The sequence below is a fragment of the Lingula anatina genome, chromosome 3 (genome assembly GCF_051362555.1).
Source record: "Lingula anatina isolate TDL-2025a chromosome 3, LinAna3.0, whole genome shotgun sequence".
In the NCBI taxonomy this organism is placed as follows: Eukaryota; Metazoa; Brachiopoda; class Lingulata; order Lingulida; family Lingulidae; genus Lingula; species Lingula anatina.
In genome coordinates, this window is record NC_141769.1 from 26458646 (window position 1) to 26486486 (window position 27841).

General features: G+C 34.6%; 1 protein-coding gene across 2 annotated transcripts; it reads left to right on the forward strand.

Annotated features, from left to right (window-relative positions):
• Window positions 1-1898: 1898 nt before the first annotated feature.
• LOC106172957 (uncharacterized) lies at window positions 1899-27626 on the forward strand. Of its 2 annotated transcripts, XM_013553907.3 has the most exons (31): window positions 1899-2069; window positions 2352-2425; window positions 7902-10167; window positions 10558-10657; window positions 11239-11268; window positions 11932-12105; window positions 13745-13804; window positions 15410-15472; window positions 15732-16051; window positions 16290-16442; window positions 16840-16986; window positions 17130-17273; window positions 17580-17785; window positions 18095-18204; window positions 18605-18671; window positions 18860-18942; window positions 19284-19390; window positions 19896-20018; window positions 20378-20479; window positions 20907-21011; window positions 21378-21493; window positions 21782-21820; window positions 22075-22138; window positions 22411-22520; window positions 22842-22986; window positions 23330-23407; window positions 23717-23832; window positions 24201-24287; window positions 24603-24681; window positions 25433-25608; window positions 26009-27626. In XM_013553907.3, exons 3-31 carry the CDS (start codon window positions 7945-7947, stop codon window positions 26154-26156), a joined length of 5475 nt encoding a protein of 1824 aa, XP_013409361.2. In that variant the 5' UTR covers window positions 1899-2069; window positions 2352-2425; window positions 7902-7944; the 3' UTR covers window positions 26157-27626. The 2 variants fall into 2 exon arrangements, with proteins under 2 accessions (XP_013409361.2, XP_013409362.2); XM_013553908.3 differs by lacking the exon at window positions 11932-12105 and having other exon boundaries at window positions 1900-2069.
• The last annotated feature ends 215 nt before the right edge of the window (window positions 27627-27841 follow it).

A 27841-nucleotide genomic window follows, 5' to 3' on the forward strand; every position in this document is an offset into this window, starting at 1 on the left:
TGTCTTTACCTGCCATTATTTTGTCGAGTTTCATCGAATTTCAAATTAAAGGAATACAAACTCAATACACTGCACACGTTTTACGCATTTTATTTTTGCTTGGATTAAGTCGAGTGAGCAGTTGCAGGAATTCTTTGCAATTGTCAATCATAGGTCATGCTTTCTTTGGATAAAACGTGTGTAATATACCTTTGAGGTGTTATCTTCTTCATATATTCTAAAAATTTTTTTTGATGATTTACGCCAAAAAAAAAAAAAAAAAAAAAAAAAAAGAAAATTTAACAATTTTCTAATGCAATTGACTGGACAGTCCTAGAACGCATGGATACGGATTGCATAAATGAGAAGGGATCGTGTCCCATGTACTCGTAAACGCTTAACGGCATGGTTGTGACTGTTTGGAATGTGACATCTATAAACTATACACATAAATATATACATGTATTCAGTCGTTACCATAGACACCGATCTCGTAGAAATCATAAAAGATTCAGTGACGCAATGTGCTAGCCTAAGAGCAGTGCAACATTCCACTTCTGAGGATGACCTAACACCGACTAATAGGATTCAGGGAGGTGTCTCGCATCCCGGAAGACGACACGACTCCCTGAAAATGTGACCTACATAATATTCAGTTCATCACAAATACGTTGAATACAGTGTGTAGGTTACATCTCTGTGCTCGGAGTAGCCTTCACATAATTGTTAGATTTTTTTTGACATGATGGCCGATTTACTCCCGCTGATTTAAGTCACATTTAATGGTCTATTAACTGGAGTCTCGGGACAAAGAACACTGACTCAGCTAAATGCTCACTGTGTATATTTTCAATGAGGCATTCTATAAAAAATTTTGCATCGATTGTTAAATGTATATTAGTATATGTAACTTAATTGGTATATGTAGCGTTCAATAATGCATATCGCAACCGTGTTGAATTTACGTTTAACCAACATTTCTGTAACAGTACGTCATTCAGTTCTGTATAAAGTGGGCAACTATATAAGGAAAGGTCGCACTAAAGTGCAATCCTGGTACCTACAGAATGGCTAAAGACGTTTATTTGATTAAATTACTTTAATATGCCATGCAAGCAGTGAATCATTTGAACATGTGCTGGAACTGATAAATATGTGCCACCCGTGCCACATGCATGTATGTGATTGACAAATGTCAGTTCTGTCTAGGACTTTAGACGCGCTGAAATGACATCTGCCATTAATGTTTGTGTACTTACCCTGCATGTGCAGTTTATTTGTAATTTCAATAGGCCAACAACTCACACAACATAATCAAGCCGTCTACTTATTGAAAGCGACAAATAAAAGGGACGTTTTGCTTGAATATCCTGTCGGCTAGATATACGGGACATGCTGCGTGAGCAAGGTACTATATATAGGCCTAATAACAGAGATCTGGAACATATCCTTCCTAATTGCCCTATGGCAACCAATTAAAAAGATAACACACATTACACGGGATATGGGGACACAGAAGACAACAAAAGTTGTATCACTTTCAAATAAGATATTGATAAAAGGCTGAGGTTTCTGGTCATTTTGCTCCTGGTGGCAACCAAACATGTTTTTAGATTGCACGGGAGATACACAATTAATCAACGTTTATAAAATTAGCCTTGTTGGTTTTCAGACCGGTCTCTGTTTCTTTAATTGATTTATTTGCATCGCGGGCCTGACCTAGTTAAAAATAATACTGCAATGTAAATGTTTATAGTTAAGCAGCTTGGTAAGCGACATGGGCATATATGGAAATTGCTTTACAGAATGATTGTTTACACAAAATATTTTGCAGGGGTGGAAGGCAGGTGCGAGAAGAGCTGGTCACCTTACCCTAGCAACATGATTTTGTGCATAGTAACGAAGGTTATATGCAGCTTTCAAGTGTCGCAAGGAACATTACTTCCGTCTACTAGCCTTGTCATCGATCCGAGTCGATGTAAACAAACACATGAATAAAGTTAAAGGAAAAGCGCGCGAAAGTCTTCGTGGGAGGTTCAGTCACTTCGCGCATGCGTACCGCGAAGATTTTAAACATGGCGGAATCCAGGGTGAGTACCGAAGAAGCCAAATATATTCCAAGATATAACAATAACTAGGAACTCGATCAGTTCAAGAGATGCTTTTATACAACCTAAATTGATGTTAATTAAACTAAGTTTAGTAGGATATAAATCGGGTCCGAATTTCTTGAGCAATTTGGATTTTTATTATCGCCATCCTTTTTGCTCATTCGAAAAGCATTGTTCAGCAAGTGGTTTTCGGAACCGTGTGACCTTTGCACGACACTTCTTGACAGCCGATTTAGCGAGGCTTTTAATTATCTTTTGTAGACGCTGATGTTATGAAACGTTGCAGTTACATATATCAACCTCACAGCCTACCAGACGTGTATATAATTGGTCAGGTATGTTGAAACAAGTATTTGACCCATTTTAATTTGCCCCTCAATGCGGATGACCTACTTTTTCAAGTCAACAGATGATGAGATGAAGTCTGTCAATTGTGACCAAATTTTGTCATGTACTTCTTTGGTCACTTTGATGGTATTTTTGCATGATATTTTACCATAAATGATAGCACTGGGATACGTAAAGTGGCGTTTTGGGCAATGTCAACATTGCTTTTGACGTTTCTTAGATGTACAAAGTGCAGCCATGTTTTTCAAGTAGTAGAAAGTGAGGTGGACCAGGGTAGGTATGAATAACAAATAATGGCATTTGGTCTTTTATTTCAATTGATTATGATATTCACATATTAAAAAACAAAAATTTACCATAGCCCATTGATATCTGTTGTTTATATTTGCTTTCAGAATGTTTTTTTTTTTAATTTGTATTTTATTCAATGAAAGTTCTCAGTTGTTCATGACTCATTTCACTAAATATTTATATTTCTTTCACATCAATGCTGTACTTGGAATATAGATGGGTAATCCACAAATATATATTCAGTCCTTCACTTTTATATTGTCTTGCAAAATAAAAACTAATGTAATTTATGTTCAAAACAGTTACTTTTTTATTTATAAATATTTGCTTATATTACTATATTTGAAAACTGGAGAAATGTTTAAACCAGCATAAAACCAATTAACAAAGTTAAGATACAGTTGAATGATCTTTTGAGAATACTTATCCCTCTATCTCCCCCCCCCCCTTGCCAATGCCCCCCCGCCCCCCACCCCCAGTCACACATGCACGCACTCACGCAATAAAATGAACAGATAATAAAAAAATGAATATTAAAAAGCATTGGCTATTTATTAATGAGCTTTATTCCTGTAACATGTACCACCGCCCTGTGCTTAACCCTCATGTGTTAAAGTTAGCATGAAAAAATTAAGCTTGGATTTAGAATTTTGATGTTTAAAAAGCTTTATGTTACGTAATTGGCCAGTCCTTAAACAGTCTGTATGAGATGTCCCCGCAACTTTTGTTTTTTTTTTAACTCAAAATCATCAGTCTCTTTCTTGGTGTGACTTACTTTATTAAGAGGCATATTAGGCGAGCACGTTCATGTGATTGTCATGAAACCTGGCCAAAGCCCATTTATGCTTCAAACAGTATAACTAAGAAATATCATAGAGTTTCGTTACAGTATTACCTGGAAAATGATATCTGTACTTATACATCCTGCTTATTTTAAGTGCTTTGTAAACAGAATGGAGATAAACGTAGGTCAAGTTATCAACCAAAAATTTGAAGATGTTGTTTGAAAGCTTTAAGCTGCTGCCTGGAGGAAAAAAAAAAATTATATATATATATATAATTTTAATTGTATATATATTTTTAAAAAATATTTTTTTAATTTTTTTTTTTCGGAGGGGAGCATATGGCTTTTATTTGTGTTATGTTTCGTTTTTTTGGGGGGAAGGGGGTATGGATTTTATTTGTTTTGTATAAAAAAAATGGCACCGATAATTTATATACATTATAGGGAATTTACTTTCGCTGCATTTGTAAAATCTTTAAAGCATTTTTGATAGTGCTTGTCATACCTTTCCTTTGATACCCAATGTTAGCCTTGTCCTTTCAAAGCACTCAAGACATATTGTAAACTTTTTGATGATAAAATTTTAAGTTTCCCTAAATACAAAATCTGTCCTACATTTTTGCAAATGCAATGGTCTCCATGCCCTTGATTTTTGCTATTTTTAAACATAAATACAATTTAAAGTATTAGCCTGTTTGAAATATATACAAGTATATACAAGCTAGGATTCATTCATTTATTTTGAATCTCAGATACAAGTCACCAGATTGATGTCAATTGCAACAGGTAATGAAGCCCAAATGTCAGAAAACTACCCATTTCAGTAACCCTGCGACATTATCCAGATCATAGATTAGGGTAGAAGTACATGTAAGGTATGATAAAAAAAAAATGTTCCAACATAAATCCTATTAGCAGTGTATGTACTATTTGATTCCATTAGTATGGATTGAATCACCTGTAGAGACTACATAGTTTTTTTTTTTTTTTTTAAATTTTTTTTTGCCCAAATTCAACTGTGTTTAACATTTGAAATTTATTAATAACTATTTTGCTAGTGTAAATCAACTTAAACTGTTAGACAAGGGATGGAACTAAAGCTGTAGTAGAAATGTGCTCAGTAAGATCACCATTGTACCAAATAGTCTGACCTGTAATTTGAGCCTGATCAAGAACAGAAAGTGGCTTCAATATCAGCACTCCTGATAAAATAAAGATAAAAAAAGTACATAATGGATCAGGATTTCATAGCTTGCATTTCTCCCCCCCCCCCCCCCCCTCCTTGTTCACACATGCAGCAGTATGCCAATGTCAGACTGAAAGTGAAAAATACTGCAACAACTCTATCTTTTCCATGGAGAGAAATCATAGGTCTTTCAGTTTCATAATTTTAGAATCATAAAAATATATTTTTGTGTTGCATTTTTGGTACTTTTATAGAATAAAACTATATGGTAGCCTGCTTTTCTATATTCTTGCTTCTATTCAGTATGAGTGTTCTTATTTTTAAGAATTAATGAATTGAAAAAAGTCAGCAGAAACTGTAAAATGCACTATTTTCCCCATTGAAAAGATTAAGAAATTATCGTATATGAAATGAATAAGACTGAATGCATGAAAATGAAATAAGACTGTGTATGGAATTGATTTTGATTTCTCATGAATTTTATTTATTTTTTATTAATTTGATTAAAGAACATGATGTGATAAAATTAAGCTAATACTTACATAAAAGATCCAGCTTTTGCATATGAGAATTATTAAGTTTTATTAAGAAAAGGTACTTTGATCATTTAAACTATAAGAACATTGATTATGGCAAACAATCCTTTGGCAATAACAAAGACACTAACCATGACCAAAACAATTACATAGATAGGGAACTATATGAATCCATATACCATGGTAAACCTGATACCACTTCTCATCAATAATGTTTTAGAAAAAATTGGGTAATGTGGTTTCTGCCAAACGTATTAGTGCCAAAAGTGCCTGTGCCACATCACACATTACGGACTGATGCCTTTGTATGGTGGACTTTGGTTGAATTTAGTCACTTGCAATTCATTCCTGTGTCTTAAACATTTAGATGACAGTTATGGAGATGAAGTACAATGTGCATTTTAATTATGCATTTACAAGAAAGGAACATTTTGGTACTTGTATTGGCAACACTTAGAATTTCCATTGTTTCAAAATGTGCAGGTTCATTGAAAACCATATTCTCACTAAGTATTAATATAGGTATAAATCTGAACCAGATATAAAGAGAAAATCAAGTAAAGAAGTGGGTGGAGTATTCAAGGGACACCTCTTCAAGGTTCCATAGGCTTCTTGTTAATGATCACCAGATGGTCACATGATCCTGTGAAAGATATTGAGAGGAATGTGGCTGTGCTAAGGGCTGAGATCACTCCCCATTGCTGATGTCACTTCATTAATATTCATGAAGTAGGTCTGAACCTTTTTTGCCCAGACAGAATAGAACCCTCCCAAATTACAAAGTACAGTGTTTGGTAATGACCGTAGAGCACCATTTATATGACACAGACAATTCAGGTTATTTATCTTATTTATATTTTATCTTGATATTGTATTAGTATATAAAACTATGTGGTTGCCATATATGTCATTGAAAAACCTTTGAGTAAAAATTAGGTCATTGATTGAAGAGGTGTATGGCACCTATTCACAAGTCCTTTGTGTCCACAAACTAATTTCATTTTCATTATATTTCATTTTTGTAGGACATAGACAAAATTCTGTATTTGGTTATTAGCCACTGTTTGGTTTGGGGGCCCTTTATTGTTGCCTTAAATCACACCATATAAGAACAGTACAATTGGTACACTTATTTTAAAGCCTTAAATGTTATCTTAGTAATGGGTGAGCAATTTTATGCCCTTAACAAGCCATGTAGTTACCTCAAATTTGAAATCTTTGTTCAAAATGTTCACTTGTATATCTTTCCAAATTTCCTTGTTGGGTAATTTCCTTGAAGCTACACAATGCCATTTCAGCAGCGTAATTTTGCATGATTCTTTTCCTCCAGTTCATCTGTGTTGTACAGTTTTACCTCTTTTTGCCATATTTATAATTGGTGCATAATTAGCATTATATTTTCCCTTTCATAATTTTTCATATATGTTTTTTATGAAAATTATAAAACATCACTATAGGAAAAGATTTAGACTAAGGTATTCTTAAAAAATAAGTACTTACTAATCCCTACACAAATTGCAACAGTATTTAAAAACATTTAGACAACCAAAATTTTGCCAAATGTGAAAGAAAGTGGAAATATTTATTAAATTTCCAACCCATTTATTATTTGCATGAAAAGCAAGACCCAAAGTGTTTTAACTGAACCTAACACCTTGAAATCTTTCCAGCTTTCATGTTATTATTATGTGACCCATGTGAGAAATCTGACGTAGAGAGAGCACCATACCTATTGTGCATTTATATAAATAAATTATCTTCTTGCATTAAAGGGCATGATTGCATTTCAATTGTTGTGAAATTCAAATTCTGTTCAGTAGTTTATGGTGTACCTGCCAGTTATCTTATAATTAATTACTGGCACATCAGCATGTTATGTTAGTTGCGTAAACAAAGATGTTTACAAATGAGTAAAACTGAAAGCGTAATTATTTTTTCTTTTCATCTCATACATGTATTTTGCTCTCTTTGTGTTTTGATAAGTGGCAAATCAGTACACTTGCAATGACCTGAAAAAATGGAGTTTTGGTTTCGGCATTACTATGAGGGAATAACTTTCATATACCTGTGACATTTTGTATCTTCTACCATCATCAGATAGAACTACTATTTCATATTAAAAAAGAAATATGAAATAGCAATTATCAACAATCACCAAAAAAACTGGAAAAAATACAAAATGCTACCATTGCTTCAGTAATTTCATGTCTAGATGCATATGGTGACTTATTTGGGCTTTTGGATTTCAGTGACATTTGGGGTGTTGCCATATTTATTCATAATGATGAAACACATCACACTGCTCCTACCTCTCATATGAATGTATTTGAAATATATAAACACAACAAGCTTCAAATAGCAAAATTTGGGTGATAGTTTTTGGGGGCGTTCTTTAGGAATTTTAAATCTAGCTGATACATTTCTTTCTAGATTTGTTTTGCGGTGAATTAACATTATGTACAGACTTTCATGTCTTATCAGTTATGTTTCATAGAAGCAGTGGCAGTCAGTTTATCTTTTTAACAATTACCTCAGTAAATTTCAAGCTAACATATATAATATGGCCTATCTGTTGCTACTTCAGAATTTTATCTAATTAGTCCACAGCTGGATTTTGAAAACTTTTGCTGTTTTAAACGTAATTTTTTTTTTTTTTTATTTTTCAGTGAGACGAGCTGTTCCTCCCTGGTCCTCTGTAGTAGGCTCAGAATGAAGGAGGCTTTGCTGGGGAGTGCAGACACCATCACCATGGAAACCAGACAAAAACAACTGGAGAAAAACAATGAAAAGGATCTTAAGCCAGACTCTGAAACCAGCACAGACAAAACAGTCACAGAAAATATGAAAGTCAACAGCAAGGAAAATTGGACCAATGGTCCAGATAAGCAAGTCCAAGAGAAAGAAAACAAGACGACAGAAATAAGTAGTGTGTCTGTAGATACTACATCTGCTACTACTGCTTCGAGTGTGATGGCCAGAAGGAGGGGACCTCGCGCAAAAATGAGCGTTGCCTCACCAACTAAGACTGCCATCTCTGATTTTCGAGAAAGACAAGCCGCTGCAGCCAGGGGGGAAGGGTCTGGGTTTGTTGCGCGAAGAGTTTCTGCTCGAAAATCTATCAGCGATTCTAGTCATAATAAGCAGCTACCAAAAACTCACGAATCACTGGACCAAATTGATGAACTTTTACATGGAGAGGAAGCTCCATCTGAGCCTTTGATTGAGCCAGATTCTACGACCAATGAGGCGGAGCCTTTGCTTTCAGCACAGGAAGCTCCCAACTTGTCCCAGAATGCACCTTTGAAAATTGATGAACCCAAAGTAGACACAGATAAAAATGATTCTCTTATGACTCGAAACTTCAGTGAAAAGTTTCAGATTTTTAAAGCCAAGAAGACACTACCCTCACTCACATCTTTTAAGGCCAGAAAGTCATTTCCGTGCACTTTTGATAAAGTTCTTACGGGAGAAAAACCTCTTCCTCAAAAAGCTAAGAAAAGTTTTGTTTCCAGAAAAGCAGATGAGGTCACCATGGTGAATCTTGCTCCCCTAGCTAATGTTAAGTTGCGTCTGCCGGATATTGAAAGTGCCCTTGGTATAAGACCCAAATCCGTTTCTAGCAGTGGTCAGAGAAAAAGCACAGAGCCAGAAAGTGGCAAAACACAAACTGACAACAGTAACATTTTTGAAATTGCAAAAACAATTGGCGCTGGGTTGCCAAGTGACCTCGTTGAAACCTCTGAAAGTGTGGATTCACAGTCCATGGATGAGTCCGTGGATGGCTATTCCGATAGCAGTGGACTTTCTGAACAGACAAGACAAAAGCGAACGGCTCTGAGAGAGAATGCTAGAAAGAGGGATGTCCACTGGAGGAAGAAAAAAAGGAGCAGGTTTGGTGGAACATATGATTTATTTATATCCAGAAAACGTAAAGCTGCACAACTTGAAAGAAAGAGAAAACTGAAAGAAATAGAGTCTGAACAACAGGATGGTGAGGTTGACAGGGAAACCTCTTTGGGCCTGGCTCAACAGACGTTGGTCAACTCCACTCAAGTTCCCTCTAAAGATACATTGAACTTTAGTGCTATAGTTGAACTTCTAAAAAAGCCTGTGTCGGCTGGCATATCCCCACAGCACATCTCAACCAATGCATTGCCAGGTAATACAGTATTGAATACCAATTCAGGACTGCCATCTGGTCCAGAATCAGGGGAAGATGTGGTCAGTCCGAGTCCAGTTGACAAACAGGAGTCCAGCAAGTGGTCTGAATGGCCCTTGTCCAATCTGCGGTACAGACTTCAAAGGCTCACCCCCCAGGAGAGGGCCAAATTTCAGTTAAGGAGCAAGGGGAGGAGAGGGGGGAGGGCTTTACTTGGTGGAAGAGCACAAACTAATGTCAGCGACAATGAGGAAATGAAGAGTCCTTTACGTAGAAAGAAAAGAGGAAGAGGCTGGCCGAAAGGAGTTCCTAGGAAAAAAATAGTAGAAGTTCAAGAAGAAAAAGATGAGCACGTGGGAGACCATGATGACAGCGACAAAGGGCAGGATGTCAACTTGCGTGAAAGAACAAGAAGTAGAAGTAGGGGAAGAGAAAGTAAGGAAGAGAGCGAAAAGGATCGAGTGTCAACTGATGGCACTAGGAGAGAGGAAAATATTATTAAGTCAGAAACCTTGATAAATTTTAACTCGTCCCTAGAGAAAAATGATAAACCTGAAACTAAATGGAGTAAAACCGAAATAACTGCAAAGGAAGCAGAGGAGTTAGAAAAAAGAAGAGAGGCAGCAAAGGCAAAAGGCAACACGACGTTAGATGAGTGGATTAATTCTGGAAATGCTACCAAAATAAGGGTTTTGAAACCAGCGACTATTGCTAAAATGTTGATAGATGATGGAGGTTCTAATACAGAAACTGCACAGTCTCAAACTCCAAAGGTAAATCAGAAACTGAATGAGTGTGTGTGTGTGTGTGTCCATTCATAGGTGCGTGTGTGTTGAAAAATGACTTGATTGCTGTGATATGTTTTCATTTAAAGAACCTCGGAAAGTGATATCTACATCTATATTTATGTTCATTCCTTTTTGCATTACATATCATGTTACATGTATAATGTAAATAATGCAGTACTATAAATGTTATATTTTAATGAAATAAAAATACAACAATTTCTAAAGTGAGAATATGAAATTGTGGTACTTATAATTGAGTCATTTTAACTGTATTAGTATTTTACAATACTTAATATCTTTAAATTTTTTTAGGAAAAAGAAATTGCAGCAGGCGTGACCTACATATTCACTTATTATATTCACCGAATGTTTCAGGAAGAAAAAATTGTACCAGATCTCCCTAAGCCAACATTGGATCTCATTGTTAAAAGCACAAAGGCAGAAGCTGAAAGCCTGCAAGACGCATCAGGCAAAGGTACTAGTTAGCATTATATTTTTGAATGTGTCTTTGTTTTTTTTTGGCTAGACAAAAGTGTTAACCTGCGTGCATGCACTTCAGTTTTGTTTTTTCCCACTAGGTGTAACTGAATTGCACCAGCATTTGAAATTGTTGCATAGAAGATACTGATTTTGCTGAAAAGCTAAATTGCATTCATTTTTTATGGCAAACTATCATGAATTTTGTGACATGATTTCTCAAAATGAAAATGTGCCAGTTTGCCCCCCCCCCCCCCCCACACACACTGTTAAAACACAGAATTTATTGCTGTCACTTAAAATGTAGTGAAGTGCAATTTTAACAGCATAAAAAAAATTACACACATTCAAAACTGGACAAAGTCAACCCCAAAATTTTGTTGTCATAAATTTCATTAGATTTATGGATTTTTTTTTTTTTTTTTGAAAGAATTGGTGGGTCTTAAATTAGTTCAGTTCTCAATGTGCTTGTAGTGTTTCACATATTGTAATCCAATTTTGGTTATGCTGCTCATTGTTTATCTGGAATGTTTTTTGGTGGTATGTCATGGCTTTGTGTTTTTGTGTGCTGCATTTCAGACAAAGCAGATGGTACTGAGGAAGAAGATGGTGAGTGAAGTCTTAGTATGGATAACAAAATACTTGCTAATACTAGTTAATGACAAAGTTGACTGGATATATGTATTTTTAAGTTTTGCGTGTGTGGGGGAAATGTATCTTTTCTACTAAAATCTGATGTTATACAGTTTTGATTATCTAACATAGATTAACCACCATTTTGATTCTGATTTAAGAAAAGATGTAGAAAATTCAACAGAGCTTTTAACAGATGCTGATTACTTCATGAATAATCAAAAACATCAGCAAAGGTTTTTTTTTAGTGGGAAACAATTTGAAATGCAGGTTAAATAAATATATTGTTAGAGATTTTGCTTCATGATAAACCAAGATAAAAGAAATCAGTAAAAGACAGAAGACATGAAAATGTTGAATAGTTAAATGACAAATTGGTAATCATCAAAAAGACCTTGGGTTTTTCGTAGAAAAGTGAGCCATTTAACCGGAAAGTAATTTGGTTTGAAGTGCCCATTGTAAAGCTTAGCACCTTTTTGATTTCAAATTCAATGACATTTGGAAAGAGGATTAAGCTAGCATGCTGAGGTAATTGTTGCTAAGCTGCTTATAAAAAATTAACGTGTGAAATTCTTGAATGACAGTTGACAATGTCATTAAGAAGCACATTGCAGTTAGAGAATTGTTTTGAATTTATAGCAGAAACATCTAAAACAGAGATCGGACCAGAGAAAGAAGAAATCATCAAATCTGAACACACATATATTGACAGTAAAGAGGGAATTGATAATGATGATGACACTGATGTTGAAATTAAAGACTTACAACAATATACCTCTAACTGTGACACAGATGAGGAACTTGAAGAAGGAGGTATATAAAAAAAAGCATGTATGAATATGACAAGCATGTTTGATCCACTGCTTACTGCTCTAACTTGGGACCATGGGGACATAGTTTTTCCGTTATTTTACAGCATATATACATATTAAAAATATTATTTCATTAAAATTTCTCTATTGCTTGGTTATTTTGACTAAAGCTTTGTATATATCAAAGGCATGGACAGAGAAATCTTATAAATATCATCTTGCTTCAGAGTAATGCTCCTATACTAATAAGAAGTTTTGGTTTGAGATGAGGATTTTTTTATATTTTAAAGGGGTTCTCTGCTTATCTGCAATGAGGAATGGAATAATTCTTTCTGAAGCTATTAATTTGTAGTAAAACTTCAGAATATGGGCCACAGATCTGTAATGTTACTTCTGGAGTAAGTTCTACCAAAAGAACTACGTTAACTATGCGTTTTTGAAATTCACATCTAATTTTTGCTCAGTATTAATAATATAAAAAGTAAAATACCTTCCAACATTACATCTACCAGTCAGTCTGACACATTTGCGAAACTGAGGTTATGAAAACTTTTAAGGTATCCTGATGAAAGTTCGATGTGAATCTGAGTAATGCCTGGTTTACGTAACGAGAAGTTACAGGTTTTAGCTGCATGAAGTCGAGATGTGTCATCCAAAGCAGCCAGGTACACGTCTTAAAATTAACCTGAAAATAAACAGGAAGTATGGTAGCTATTTGCAGCTAAGGCCTCCTTCCCACAAACACCATTGGTCTAGGTACATGTAGATAGAACCAACAACGGGGACTTTTGCTGAGTGCATTCAGCTTTAACTGAATGACATTCCATCAGGCATAGAGTAGAATACAGAAAAGCTGACAATTATACAAGTATGTAGGAAACAAGAGATGTGTCCTTCAGTTTATCTGATTACACTCAGCAGGAGTCTCCGCAGAGTTGGATCGATCTACATAGATTAATGGTGTCTAGGGAAATGGGATCTAAGACTTTCTTGTTGACTCAGAAAGTACACCTGGCATACGTAGTTTTAGTTGTCGTGTTGAACTGCATGGGAATGCTTGAGCATGAAACTGCTTTTTGTCCAACAATAGACCATCAATACAACTTGTTTTAATAACATGGATTTATGTATTTTCTTATTTCAGGAGTATTTTAGTTTTTGAGAAGTTGAGTTAACAAAAAAAAAAATAAATAAATAATAATAATAATAATTAAGTTTCAAAATTTGATGATAAAAATGCAAGGCAATTTGAGTAAATGTCAAACTTGTAATTTTAAGTACAGTCAAGTTATGCATAGCACATTGATCTCTTTGGTTTTTCATTTCTTTTGTATTACATAAAATCAGTACTATTATGGCGACAGTAAGGTGGTTCAAAGTCATGCAAAATGTGTCATTGCCTAATGATTTGCTCACTTGGATCAATTTGAAAGAAGACATCCAAAAATTTAACTAAGAACACATAAAATCCGTTTTGGTCTTAAACATGTACAGAGTTACTTTATTTTTGAATCCTTCAGGTAAAAATGATAGTAGCAAAAAATGATTATAGTGAATAATAACCTCGAATGAAATGTTAACACGAAGGTCACTCGGAGAAATTGATTGAATTTTCTAAAAAAAATTGATTTTGATTCCAGCTACCTCAGATAGTTGCTCAAGAAGAAGTACCAGGCTTAAAAGGAAAGCAGAAGTTTTGGGTGAGTAACTGATATTTGGTGTTAGTTTTTACACATTGTGGTCTATACTAATAAGTATTGTTAAAGAAATTGAAAGTAACGGTGGTCACATTTTGGATTGGAATCGGATCATAAAACATTGTTAGTTCATCTCACATTTCCATATGTTCTAATTTTGTTTCAAAGAATATCACATATTGAAATGTGAGATGGATATTTGCTTAATGTACAATTAATGTATTTGGTATTTTCTGTAAATGAATCATTATGGTTTGTTAAGTTAGTATAAATTGCATAATTTAATACTTGTAAGGTTATATTTAATTGTGGGTTTTGCAAATGAAAACCATTGGTTTAGATGTAAAACTTAGTTGGGTGTTTGATGGTGCATGCATTTAACTATAAATCTGAAAATAATTATTGAGTTATCGGTGGATTAAAATTTTAGTAAGCACTTTTGTAGTACCATGGTTGGGTTCTCCCATATTTGTTGGTCTTGTGTTGGGAACTATTACCAGTATCACCACAGCTGTTTTTTTATGCTAGAATAAAAAACCCATATTTTTGTTTTTCCTTGTGATTGTTACAAATGAATTTTAAATGGTGTTCTTTTTGTTTGTTACTAATCGTGGACCAATGAAACATAAGTCAATGTTTATTTCAGCATGTTTAGTTGTTTATTTTTAGGATGTTTAGTTGTCAGTCATTATATTTAAAACGCCCTTTGAATACTTAGGGCATTTTTCATGAATTTCTTTTTACTTCCCTTAATAATATTAGACTCTTACATGTGGAATTTAAAATACAAAAATCAAGAAAATAGGTTTTGAGGATTATATTGCATTTAGAGAATTTGATAATAACACAGGTATGGTGCATGAACAGCACTGAAAAAGTGTTGCAAATTCATATTATAAACATATAATCTGCGTCAATGAAGAATTTCAATCGTTGTTTACAAGCACACAGATGTAAGTGCCATTGTAAGTATTTTAATGTTTATGGAAGGTTTATGGATGGCTGCTAAAAAAAAACAATCTTGTTAAAATTTAAATTTTATTCTGGTCAAGCAGTTAAATTCTGGAGAACTGCAAGTCTATTATGAAAGTCTTTGGTTATGAACAGTAATTAACTTTGTAAAGTAGGAAGTGAATTATATTTAAGAATTAAATTAACTATTAAAATGGGGTCCCTTTAAGTAACTGTGCTTCCTCAAACTCTCCAAGAACAGTTTGTAACAACAGTGCAGTAGCAAATGCTTTATCATTGAAGTCACAAGCGATTTAGGTTTACAATTGCCTATGCATACTGAAAATACATGGTCTTCTACTTATTTGCTACCAGCATGCTTAAAATGGCAGAAACTTGCATAAATTATTAAATTGAATTGTGTCATCTATAACCCATATGCATGGTTATATGCTATATTGATTAGATAGTAGAATTTTAGTTTTTTATAAATTTATTATATAAGAAACAATTTATGGCTAAATTGGAACCAACTCTGTTATGTTTTAGGTGTTATGACAGCATAATATAAAAATCTAAATACCCAAATTGAATAAAATTTCTCCAAAATCTTTTACATGTAAAAAATTAAGCACTATCTTTCTGGTTTTCTTTTAGATGATGACTCTGGCAGTGTATCCTCAAACAACACCACCAACACTGATGTGGACGCCAACAGAGGTATGTTGGTAATGTTCTGAAACTTATAAGGAAGTATGGTAATGAAAAAGACATCATGAGAGATAAAACATTTTTGGTTGAAACTGTTTTTTTTCTGATCAAGTAAATGAAATGTCATTGAAATGTTGTTTTGAAGAGTTTTCATTTCATTTGGAACCTTTGTAAAATGTCATAAACTTCTTAAGTGCCAATGTTTGATTCTAATTTCAATTTTTCTAGTCTGCTCATTTGAAAATAAACAAAATTGGTTTATTTTCAGCCAAGAGACAGAAAACGGCCACCACAGAGTCCCCTCCTGTTGTTTCACTAACACAAACCTCACAAATGCCTCCAGTTTTACCGTCCAACATCATCGTGACGGTTCCTACACATCCCCCACAGCTTATCTTGGCCACAATGGTGTCGGTGGCGCCCCAGAGTGGCATGCAGGTGATGCCAGTGTCAACACTACCTATTACAACTGCGAGCAGTATAACAAATGTGGAGCAGGTGAAACTAAGGTCACTGCTGACGGAACCCAGGAAGGTCAATTCTGCCGCACTGGTGACGTCGAGGTCGCCTGTGGTGCAGGATGTAAAGGTGAATAAACAAAGCAAAAACTTGGAATATACAGATGTTTCATGCTTCATCTGAATGAACGTGACCACATTGTCTTTTTCTGGTCTACAACATCATGCACTGTATCAAAAAGAGAGAGACTTTCTCTATTGTTAGATCCTATTAGATAACTTTAAAATAATTATATGTCTAAACCCCTACATGGGTCCATTACAGCAAATTTCGTATATTAAATTCATTTTGATTGGTGGACTTTCAGCCTGCCACCCAGCAGACCTTGCCCCCACAGATGTTTGGTGGTGTTCCCCTGCCAGTGACCCCTCCAAAGACCCCAGACACTGCCAGCGTGGCCAGCACCTCCAGTAACAATAGTATCAGGTCCACCAGCCCTGCTGCTGCTACTACTGATAAGGTAGGGAGAAGAGTTTGGTGTTTGGGGGCAGTTCTAGATGTGGAGGTTCATTTTATATTTTGATGAAGGGCCATTTCAAAATATTTTCTCCTTTGTTTGACTTGGTTTATCATCAGTTGACAGTGTACTATTATGCCATTATTTTTGCATCATACACCTTTATGTTGTCATTTGATTATTTTGATTAAACTGACCACTTCTTATTATTTGCTAAGTCTGTGAATGGAGACACTGGGGCATTTTCAATTTTTGTCTGCTTGATTCAGATTTCTGTAAAGAAGCAGTTGTGAGATATTGATACTTTGGTAGCAAACTTTGATAACTTTCAGGACAAAAACTTTCTCTATGACAGCAGACTTCTCTGAAACGTTTCAATAATTTTTCATCTTTGATTCAGATTCCATCAATAAAGAAGCTACGTCCAATTCTGCCTGCACACGACCGTGACCTCATTCCTTTGTGTTGTTGCAAGATCAATGGCACGGCCTTCGCCAACATGAACCGCACAGTGTATTGTCAGGCCTTGGAATCCATTGATGGGAAGGTAAGGCATGAGAAGGTTATTATAAGGCCCTTGAATTCATATGGTAATACATGCAACTTTAAGGCCACTGGATGTCCATTCTGTGTTAAGGTATTTTCTTGGAGATACTGACCTCATCTTGCATTCTGACTTAACCGTTTCAGATCACTGGTTGCTGTAACCGTGTCTCCCTTTCCATGCTGGTACGACCTGCAGTGAAGATCCCCTTCATGGCGGTGTGTGAGGTCCACAGGAAGCGTCTTAAGCTACACCAGTGTTGCCCTGGCTGTGGTATCTACTGCTCTCAGGTAAACAAGTGTCAAGGAGATACCTCTTTCACTTGATCATTAATCTGAATGTCAGATCATTAATTGCAGTTTGCAATTTCTGGGTATTGACTAATTGGTTTTGCATACGTTTTGTTTTTAATAAAGATAAGATATTTCATAGTTATAATTTTCAATTTTGAATTAATAATTAAGGCAGTTGTTAAACGTTTTTTTCATTTTTTTCTATTATCCAAAGATTACATCACAGATTACAGTTTTAGTTAACAATTTGTATCATCTTTTCACTCCGTTTGAATACCTCTATTTCATTTTTCCCCTCCACAGGGCAAGTTCTACCAGTGTAAAAAGGAAGGAGGCTCTGTGATCCACATCTTCCACAAGGAGTGCCAGGTGTTTAAGGACAGCAAATTTTACTGCCCTCACTGTGGAGAGGAGTCCTTGCAGTGCGAGGTGAACATCAGGCTGAACGAACCCAGCAGCGTGTCGATGACCTCGTCTGATTTGGTGCGGAAGACAAAGCCAAGTCCCAGGTAGGTGGCAGGGTTGTTTGTCTGGCAGTATGCCTTATTTCATGATATCATTTTGGAATGATGATCAGAACATTATATTTCTAATAATTCTTTAAAAAATAAAGATGTAAACTGCTTGAACAATTAACTCATTTTGTTTAGCATTAAAGAAAATGTTTTTGTGTGGTGTAAAGGGCTTCTTTTGACATGACACAGTGTACACAGTGATGAAATATTTTAGTTAACCTAGAATCAACTTTCAGTCGTCTGGTTTTACAAACGAATTGCTGGAAGAAATATTTAACAATTTTGTCTGCCTTGGTATTTCAGCAAAGCCCGTATGAGTTGGAGTGAACTGAAAGATGCCAAATCAGAAGGTTTGGACTTGAATGAGGAAGTGTTCAGTCATACTTTCAAGTCTGGGAAAACACTGTCCACAGGTACACCTTATCTAAATATTATTTCTGAAAATAACCAATAAGGAACGAGAAATAAGGAAAATTTTCTGATGAGTAATATGCAAAACGGGCATTGATGGTGATACATTTAATGAATATTTTAATTTTCAAAAAGCATGTTTAATTTTGGTCTATTCTAAAAGGAAGCAATTCACCTTGAACATTTGGTTTATGTCTTCACTATCTTCTGTTTATACATTAGTAAGTAATTTCTAGTGATATGTTTTAGAATTTTGTTTTGTTCTCTGTATTATATACAGCATTAAGATGAATGTGAATCACTGCTTAAATGAACTCTTAATTCTTTTTATTGTATTGGAAATGTGTAAAATAGTATATTATATTGTTTATATAATATTTGTCATTGGCCATTCCTTTTTAGCTGGTATTAGACCTGGTGCATTTAAAGGAGATATCAAAAGATTGGTGGAACTGCTGGAGATGGAAAGGTAATGTCACATCAGAAGTTTGGAGCACTCATATCAATTTCAAGATCAAGTTTTCAAAAATCCAGGGCCCTGAAATTTCATGAAAAAATAATGCATTAAAAAAATTTACGCTTATAGATATATGCCTAGGGTCGTTATTGACCCCAATCTGAATAAATAGGGTTAATGAAAGTTGGAATTGTTTTCAGACCCAAAAAATATCGTGCCTTGCCTAAGAATATCTACATCCCAGTCAAAGCTCAAGAAACTGAGAAAGTTCTTTTTATGCTCGGTGAGTGTTTATTTATTTATTTATTTTAATAAAAAGTTATTTTATATCTTTTAATGTTAGAGTTCATTGGTTTCATGATGAAATTTTATGGTTTTTGCATGTTAATATATAGAAAACACTTCTGGGAAATAAGCACAAATAATTATGTTGGAGATTTTTTTAAAGAAAAAACATTCTCAGTTTTATACTTTATTTTTTTACAAATAACAAAAATTTGATTTTTTCATTGAATTTCCCACATGAAAAGTAAAGCTGCACCAGATTACAAAACTATTTATGATAAAAGAATTTATGAAATGCCATTATTTTCAAAAGTTATTCATCTATTTGAAATTTTTCAGCCGATGGAGCTGAGCCCAATGAAAAGTTTGAAGAAAACAATGGGCAGACAGTACTCCATGTTGCAGCTGAAAGCGGGCAGAGGCTCATGGTCTACTTACTACTTCAGGTATGATGAACAACAACTGTGTGAGCTTTAAAACTTTACAGCCCACTTTTTATCTCAACTAGTAGGCCTCAGAAAACTATTACTGCAATATGAATTTTGTGGATAATGATAAAAAAGAACAAACCTTTTTGATTTGTATCTGTTGCAACAACCATTCTTATGGTCAAGAAACTTTTCAAAAATTTTGCTTTTTCTTGATCTTTGATTTCCTGCTTCAGACTTGCTAGCAACCTAGAACAGGGTTATAGAGAGTATTCTAAGTGCATTAGGAGTTAGATAAGACCAACTGGATCATAGTGCTACTACCAAGTCATGAAAAATTTATACTTAGATCCCTTCTATCTCCTGACAGCTTCATAAATTAAGTGCTTTGTTTGACTTTTTCTTAGAAAAAAGAAGAAAACAGAAAAATAAGATCACTAAAGAACATGCTAGAATGTCAGAGTCAAAGAACTCTGTTAAACTTTTTTCATCCAAATCACAGTCAAATCACAAATGTTTCCAGGCTGGGGCCAGTCCCAATGTGTCAGACAAGGATTTCTACACACCTTTGATGAGGGCGGCAGAAAATAACCATGTGGAAATCATGGAGGATTTGATCAGAGCAGGGGCAGAGGTTCAGGCGAAGGTATGGAAGACAGACACACAAGCGTTTGGCCGTATTTACAGTCCAGCAGGGACAGCTTAACTTAGAACCTAATCTGTGTTTAATAGTACCTGCTATCATAGCAGAATGGATGAGTATGATAATTAACTATGTACATATGTAGGCCTTTTGCAAATAGTGCAAGACACTCATCACACAAGCACTCGCTTCCATATTGTGTATGAAATGTTTTGTAGAACAAATTACAGCAGCTGTCACTACAATTTAAGACTCCAAGAAAATGAACTAGAAAAACATATTTAGAAAATTGGCAAATGTGAGTTACTTTACAAGTTACAATAAAGTGATCCTAATAATAATAATTCTTATTTTCAATGCAGGGTGAGGATGGTATGACCTGTCTCCATGTTGCGGCCAGGTCTGGTCACTTAGAGTCCATCAAGTACTTGTTAACTGTTGACCAGGTAGACATCAATGTTAAGGTATGTGAAAAGACTTAAATATCTTTGATATGATTGGACATTCATTGAAGGTTTTAACCATTACACATTAGCATAGGTACCTTAACTGAAAGATTTTAAGCACAGTTTCTTTAAGTTTGATTAAGGAATTAATAAAAAACTGATTTGAATTGGAAATTGCCTCTTACATCAGCATAGTTATTTTTCTCATATATGTTTGTATTTTCCTTGTCAGTTGTTTTTATGGACTGACACTGTGGGACATAAAGCCATCACATGTGTCTGTTGTAGCTGTTGCCAATACCATTGCCATAGTTGTACCCCTTCCCTCATTGTCACCATGAAAAGGAAAGTAATTTTTCTTACAAGAATTATTCTAAGTACTAAAATTGCCACCCTGATTGTATTTATTTGTATATTTATTTCTTTTCTTCCTTTTTGTTATCAGGATGACGGTGGCTGGTCCCCTATAGTTTGGGCCTCGGAGCACAGCCATGTTGAAACTGTCAAATACATGCTGGATCATGGAGCTGACCCTAACATGAGGGACAATGTAAGTGACCAGTCACTAGGGTTGTCATAATTTGATGACCAGTAGTGGTTTAAGTTTTCATTATGTTGATGATGAATGTGCTTTTGGTTATTGTAGTTATATGATAAGAGAATTGATGGTGCCATTCTAAAGTGCATGGTATTGGCCTTGTTTGACAGTATGCTCTGAAATTGATTTTATGTTTGAATAACTATATTTATTTTAGGAATTTCTTTCTCATTTTATCTAAAACTTCAACTCTCTTGAGCATAGTTGATTTAAGCTAAAATCTATCACAGTCTAAGAGTCAAAATGAAATTCAAAATATTGTTAGGTTAAAAGAAAGCCCGACTTGGTGACATAACTGACTCCCTTGATTTATTTCAGGAAGAGAACATAGCACTACACTGGGCAGCTTTCTCTGGGAGCATAGACATTGCTGAGCTGTTCTTAAACTATGGGTGCGACTTGGAGAGTGTGAATGAACATGGAGACAAACCTTTGTACGTATCTCTTTCACTTTATGTTATAAATACTTCATTATCATATGTTACAATCACTTGTATGTTTTTATGTTGAAATATGTTCGTTTTAACTCTATCATGGTTCTTAATGTACAGTTTTTATGATGCCTTAAGGTACCATTGCAAATGTGTATACGGAGTCAGTGAAAGGATGTGACAATAATTGTATGCAATTATTACATTTGTTTTTGTTTTATTTGTACTATTTGTGAAGTGATATGACAATTTTAAAAATTCTTGCTGAAAATATTTTCTCCGTCATTATAGACACATAGCAGCCAGGCAAGACCACTATGAGAGTGTTGTGTAAGTTGCTCTATATTTGAACATTTGTTTTCAACTTTTTTTGAAGATTTGAGAAGATTTTTATGGGCCAATGACCCCCATTTCCATTCTACTAGATATCAGTTATAAATTATAATTTAAAACAATAGATATCTACTATACATTAATAAAATGAAACACATTTTAAAAACCAAAGAGCTCTTTGTAAAGTTGTGCTTTTGGAAAAACCTCGGCCATGCTATAATATCTCTTACAATGTTATTTTTCCACTTCAGATTATTCTTAGCTCGGGGTGCTGATAGTGAAGCTAGAAACAGAGAAGAGGAAACCCCATTATCAGTAAGTATGCAGATGAGATGACTAAAGATTCTCATGATTACTAAAAGGACACAAAGGACAATGCTAAAACAGACTCCTAATTTGGTTTTCAAAATCCAAAACAGATTAAATGGGTCATTGAACGGTGGTATCAGCTTTGAATACAAGTCTTAGAACAAGTGTTTTCATAATTTTTGTCCCAAAGGATCAGCAGGCTAAATACAGTTTAGCACAGGCTGTGTCTAAACAGTGATTAATTTAAAAGAAGTGTTTTTCGCATTGTATAATTACAGTGCTGCCCCAACAGAGACAGCCCTACGTGCTTAGCTCTGAGGGTGAACAGACATTTGAGAAGTCTAGCCATGGCTAAAAGAATTCAACGACCTGAGAGACTACTTCACAGGTAAGTGTATCTATAAGTTATGATGATGTCAATTACTTTGAATTACAAAAAATAAAAATAAAAAAAATAAAAAATGAAAAACTACTACAATAGTATTTTTTAATCATAAATATGTTTTGTATGTTTATGTTAGAAATATAAGTCAGAGCCCTGTTTTATTTGGGGATATCATTGTACAGTAGTATTATAATGACAGCCTAACTTAATTGTAGAATATATCAATCTGTTATGCTTTGTGTTGTCAGTAATATTTTTTTGTGAATGATACAACTGTGCATAATTTAGTAGAAATGTATTATTTTTACCTGAATTATATTTCAGGGATATTTCTTTGGGTCGAGAACAAAATGTTATAGCCTGTGTCAATGCAATAGATGACTACGACTATCCAAGGGACTTTGTATATGTTATTGAGAATGTCCAGACGGAGCCCATGAATATAAATAATCTTATAACAAGCTTGCAGGTAGAGGACAAAATTAAGACTTTTCTATGCCTGAAAAAAATTTGTTTGGTTTGAAATAAAACCTGAGCCTGTATGTTATACCTTCCATTGTTGTTGGCCCATGCTTATGTATACTGTTTTAAACACATATATTTTTAAATAATGCTAAACTTACAAATGGCACTGAATAAATAAACCTTAGTAAATAATTACATTAAAATAGACAAAGTCAGACAAGCTGTGTAATATGGAAGTTATAGAATATTTTTAACTGTAAGACAAAGGCCAGTTCCAGTGTTTTGGTTATTTTAGTGGCCTTCTGATTCTGTAAATCTAAAAAATAATATTGTTTCCAACTTTTCAGCATTGCAAGTGCAGAGATGACTGTGCCTCACTCCTGTGCAACTGTAGCAGGAATAGTGTCAGGTGTTGGTTTGACAAGGTAGGGATGTTATAGAATTATTGTGGAACTCGAAGCCACACAGTTCTCAAAGATGTTATAGGTCTACACAGAAGAATAAAAACGCACAATTTATGCCCACAGAACCTCTTATCTGCTTAGAATTTTTAACATTAAATTATTTTCTGTTTTGAAGAGCTGTATAAATCTATCTGCCTGTGAGGTAATTAAAAAAAATGTCTGTTTGTGTTGGTCCTATCAAAAGTCATCCTCAATCTTGAGATTTTTGGACTTGTTTGACTTGCTATTAGAGGAGAAGTTAAAATAAAGCTCTCTTTCTACTATTTCCAGGAGGGTCGCCTTGTACCAGAGTTCAACCAAGCTGAGCCTCCATTACTATTTGAATGTAACAAAGCCTGCAGCTGTTGGATGACTTGCAGAAACCGTGTGGTGCAAAATGGGATCAGGTATGGATAAAATATTGCTAAATCTAAAGTTAATCAATAATGACGACTGGTTTATTTAAACAGGAAAGTGTGTTCTGCTAGTATATATTGAGAGCTCTTGATAGGTCAATATGAATTTGTTCACTGCTTTTGAGTTGTCAAGTTTGTTGACAAGAAATTTTATTGATGAAAATTTCATTGTTCTTGTGATGGATATGACCTTGACCTTGTATTTTACCTTGAACTTGTTGATGAGACATAGGACATAAAATACGGAAGTTCAAGGACTTTGACACTTTTGCAGTTGGAAGTTGAGCACGTTATGTACCGATAGGATGTTAATTGTTTGCTTAAAAGATATTTCTGATATTTTCTTTACAAAATTTCAGTACCCGTCTGCAGTTGTTCAGAACCAATGGCAGAGGTTGGGGAGTGCGCACATTACAAGACGTACCTCAGGGAACATTTATATGCGAGTAAGAGATTTAGTCATGGGCTTTGAAATTGGAAAATATTGTTAATGAGAAATTCTGAGGTCTGGGTATTTCTGAAACCACCCTAGCAAGTTTCTGTTACTACAAGTTGCTAAGTCATTTATGAATTAACAATTAAGTTTACTTATAATTGTTTAATAAATCAAAACTGTTCCAGAAATTGGCTTTATTGTAGATATGCTTTTTGTTAGCCCAGTATTCCAAGTTTTTGTTTTTGAACCCAGTTGAAGGTATAGAACATTTAGAATTCCAACTTCATAGTATTGATTTAAAGCAATCATTCTACCCTCATTTCAGATACATAGGGGAGCTGATCTCAGATTCTGAAGCTGATAGAAGAGAAGATGATTCATATCTTTTTGATCTGGATAACAAGGTATGGTATTTCCTTTTGTTGAGGTCAAGGTTTTCCCCAGAGAGCCATCCAGCCACCATTTGGTGACCGTTAGCCTCCAAAGGTGGCCCATATTTCCAAAGACACCTGGGCAGCTTGCAAGTTTTGGGGGTTGGTTGATTGGTAGGGCTTTCTTGGGTTGGACTCCCTGTTAATCGATGACCAAATCACAGAATTCACATTTCAGGCTCCCTGTACCCCAATTGAGGCACTAGTGTGTAAGATGTAAATGGAGCTATGCTAGTACCATATATTTTTGATTTCGAGTAATTAATTTTTGATCTAGAACAGCTATCAGAGAATCACCATACTAATATTGTAGTGATAATAATCACTCACTTTGGAACAACATATAATTGAAACAGCTGCATTTCACTCTTGCCACAAGAGCATCATCAGGCTGAATGGATAGGTGACAAGAGCTAAATATAGCTGTTACAGTAATATTTTTGTTCCAAAGAAAGTGATTTCTATCTATAAAACGTTGGTATATAGAAGTACTTGGAACCATGAACAATTCAAAAGATAATAATATTTGTTACAATATATGTATCCATAATGGAAATAATACACAAGTGAAAAAAATCTCTAAGTCAATGGTTTGTGGGAATAACACCTATTTCTGTAATGTTTTGAATAATAATAACAAGTAAGAAATAAAATGTGACTATAATGACAATTGCTTTGATGCTTTTGGTTTTGTATGAAACTAGTTCATGATTTTTTGCTCCAGGATGGTGAAACTTATTGCATTGATGCAAGGCATTATGGCAATGTCAGTCGTTTTATCAATCACCTTTGTGAACCCAACGTCATTCCTGTCAAGGTGTTTATTGAGCACCAAGATCTCCGATTTCCGAGGATCTGTTTCTTTGCGTCCAGGGACATAAAATCAGGGGAAGAATTAGGGTAGGTTTGATCTTTATTGCCGAAAAAATTCAAATTATTTTTATAGCATATGGATATACATTTTTAATCTTCATACAAGTTCAAATTTTTCAAAACCTTAAAATGTAATAAAAAATTGAAGATTGTGCATAGAATCTGTAAAACCATTATATCTGTTAGAATAAAAACTTACACATTAGGTGATTGGGATTTAAAATGTCACAAAGAACATCATGGGTGATTTGAATGAATGCATGAATAAACCTGTCTTGAAAACTTGAGCACCATTTTATACTGTCTTATTTCTGTTTATACAATTCATTAACAGATTTGGCAGTTCGAGTTTTACAAAGACAAAATCATAATCAAACTTCACAAAAGCTATTCCTTTTCATTAATATAATTCACCTTTGACTTCCAGCTTTGACTATGGTGAAAAGTTCTGGATTATTAAATGGAAACAGTTCACCTGTGCTTGCCAATCTCCAAAATGTAAATATAACAGCACAACTATCCACCGTACTATAGAGGAGTACAACGCTAGACAAGAGGAGGAACACGGAGAATGAAATAAGAGAGCTCAAGACAACCATCTATTTAGGTATACAGGATGACCAGTAAGGAGGGAAGCCACAGGGGAAGAACGGGTGGTCGAATAGTACCCTTTAACTAGTGAAAATTCAGTTTTGAAGAGGAATATAGAAACTGAAAATGTAGTACATCAACCCAGCCATCTGTCATACAAAAGAAATGTTCAGTGTAAGAAATACAGGAAAGGAAGTGTTAAGGAGGAGATAATGGTATTGAATTGGTATTGAGTGCTGTTTGGTTTAATTCAATGCCAGGCAGGTAGAGGGGTGAGAATGAAGAGAAGGATCATGTCAGTACCCAGGAGTATTTGGCAGAAAATATGTCACCGAACAAGAAAAGAGAGGAAAACTGTCGGGGACCATGCCAAGGCCACAGAGTATGTAGTGTTTCACCAAGGCTAAAAAGAAAACTTGGTATTAAAAAAGAAGCAACAGGCACAGCGGCCATTTTGTTTACATCCCAAACAGAACCAACATTAAATACTGTCACACATAAAGCTAAAAAGAAAACTTGGTATTAAAAAAAAAGCAACAGGCACAGCGGCCATTTTGTTTACATCCCAAACAGAACCAACATTAAATACTGTCACACATAAAGTTTCAACTAAATGGGCAATGCACTGTAGTCACACACTTAAATTGCACACAGTATTTTTTGAATGAGAAGTATTATTCTTTTCTGGCGTCATTTTTAGAAGTTGATGGCTTTGAATGTAGATTATTTAAAGTGATTGTGGACAGTTGTATGTCTGCAAAGAATCTTATTCACCTCTTAAAGAATTATATATGCTCTGTTTTGTTTACATCAAAAAGTGCATGCTAGATTGCCACACCATAAAATATTTTCTGTATGGTTTCACTTGTCTTGGAATGAAATTTCTGTAATGGAAGTAATTTATTATTACCTCGCATTATGATGAGACTTTTAGTGGGTGGATTTTACACATTTTACATACAACCAAGCAATTTGGTTAATTGCTGTAAGATAAGAGCAAGGGAAGTTGTCTGGCAAAATATTATTGGAGAGGGTGTAAATAGTTGAATTATACATGTCTGTAAATTTATTTAGTATCATGTGGTATATACAAGTAGTATAGTTATTTACATCCTGATAACTATTGGATGCATATTGGTACTGTAACATGCAATTTTATTGTTTTAGCTCAAGAAATATTTACTTAATTTCATGAAATAGTTGAAACTTATTAAATTGAAGAATAACTTCACTTGCGTGAGAGAGGAGCTGATTTGAGGTTTTAAACCAGCAGATTATGTTTTTGAGTGCAAAAGTGTCTAATCTTGTTAAGAGCTTTGTTAGTTATTTTTAAAATGTTCAGGCAGATATTTGGCTATAAAGCAACAGTAATTTTTAACTGTGAATGTGCAGCAAGCTTGGATTTATTGCGTGTGGCTTTATAGTTCTTAATTAAAAAATGCATTTTTAAAAAATCCACTTTTCACCAAAATATGCATTCTCAGTTTTAATTATTTTTGCAGAAACAGAAAAAAAGGCTTAAAATGAAGAAAAAAAGGTCCACTTTTCAGTCTTTTTTTACATCTCTCATAATCATTTTATTTTCAATACATTGTCTAATATTTTTGCAAAAGAAATCATCACCTGCCTAAAGAAGCTTTTGAGTGGTCATTCATTTTCAGCAAAATTG

Excerpts from the sequence above, each read along its gene's own strand:
- LOC106172957 (XM_013553907.3), top strand. The coding sequence starts at position 7,945 with ATGAAGGAGGCTTTGCTGGGGAGTGCAGACACCATCACCATGGAAACC. Across the intron at positions 12,106-13,744 it reads TGAGGAACTTGAAGAAGGAG|CTACCTCAGATAGTTGCTCA; the intron begins GTATATAAAAAA and ends TTTTGATTCCAG. Across the intron at positions 21,821-22,074 it reads GACCACTATGAGAGTGTTGT|ATTATTCTTAGCTCGGGGTG; the intron begins GTAAGTTGCTCT and ends TTTCCACTTCAG.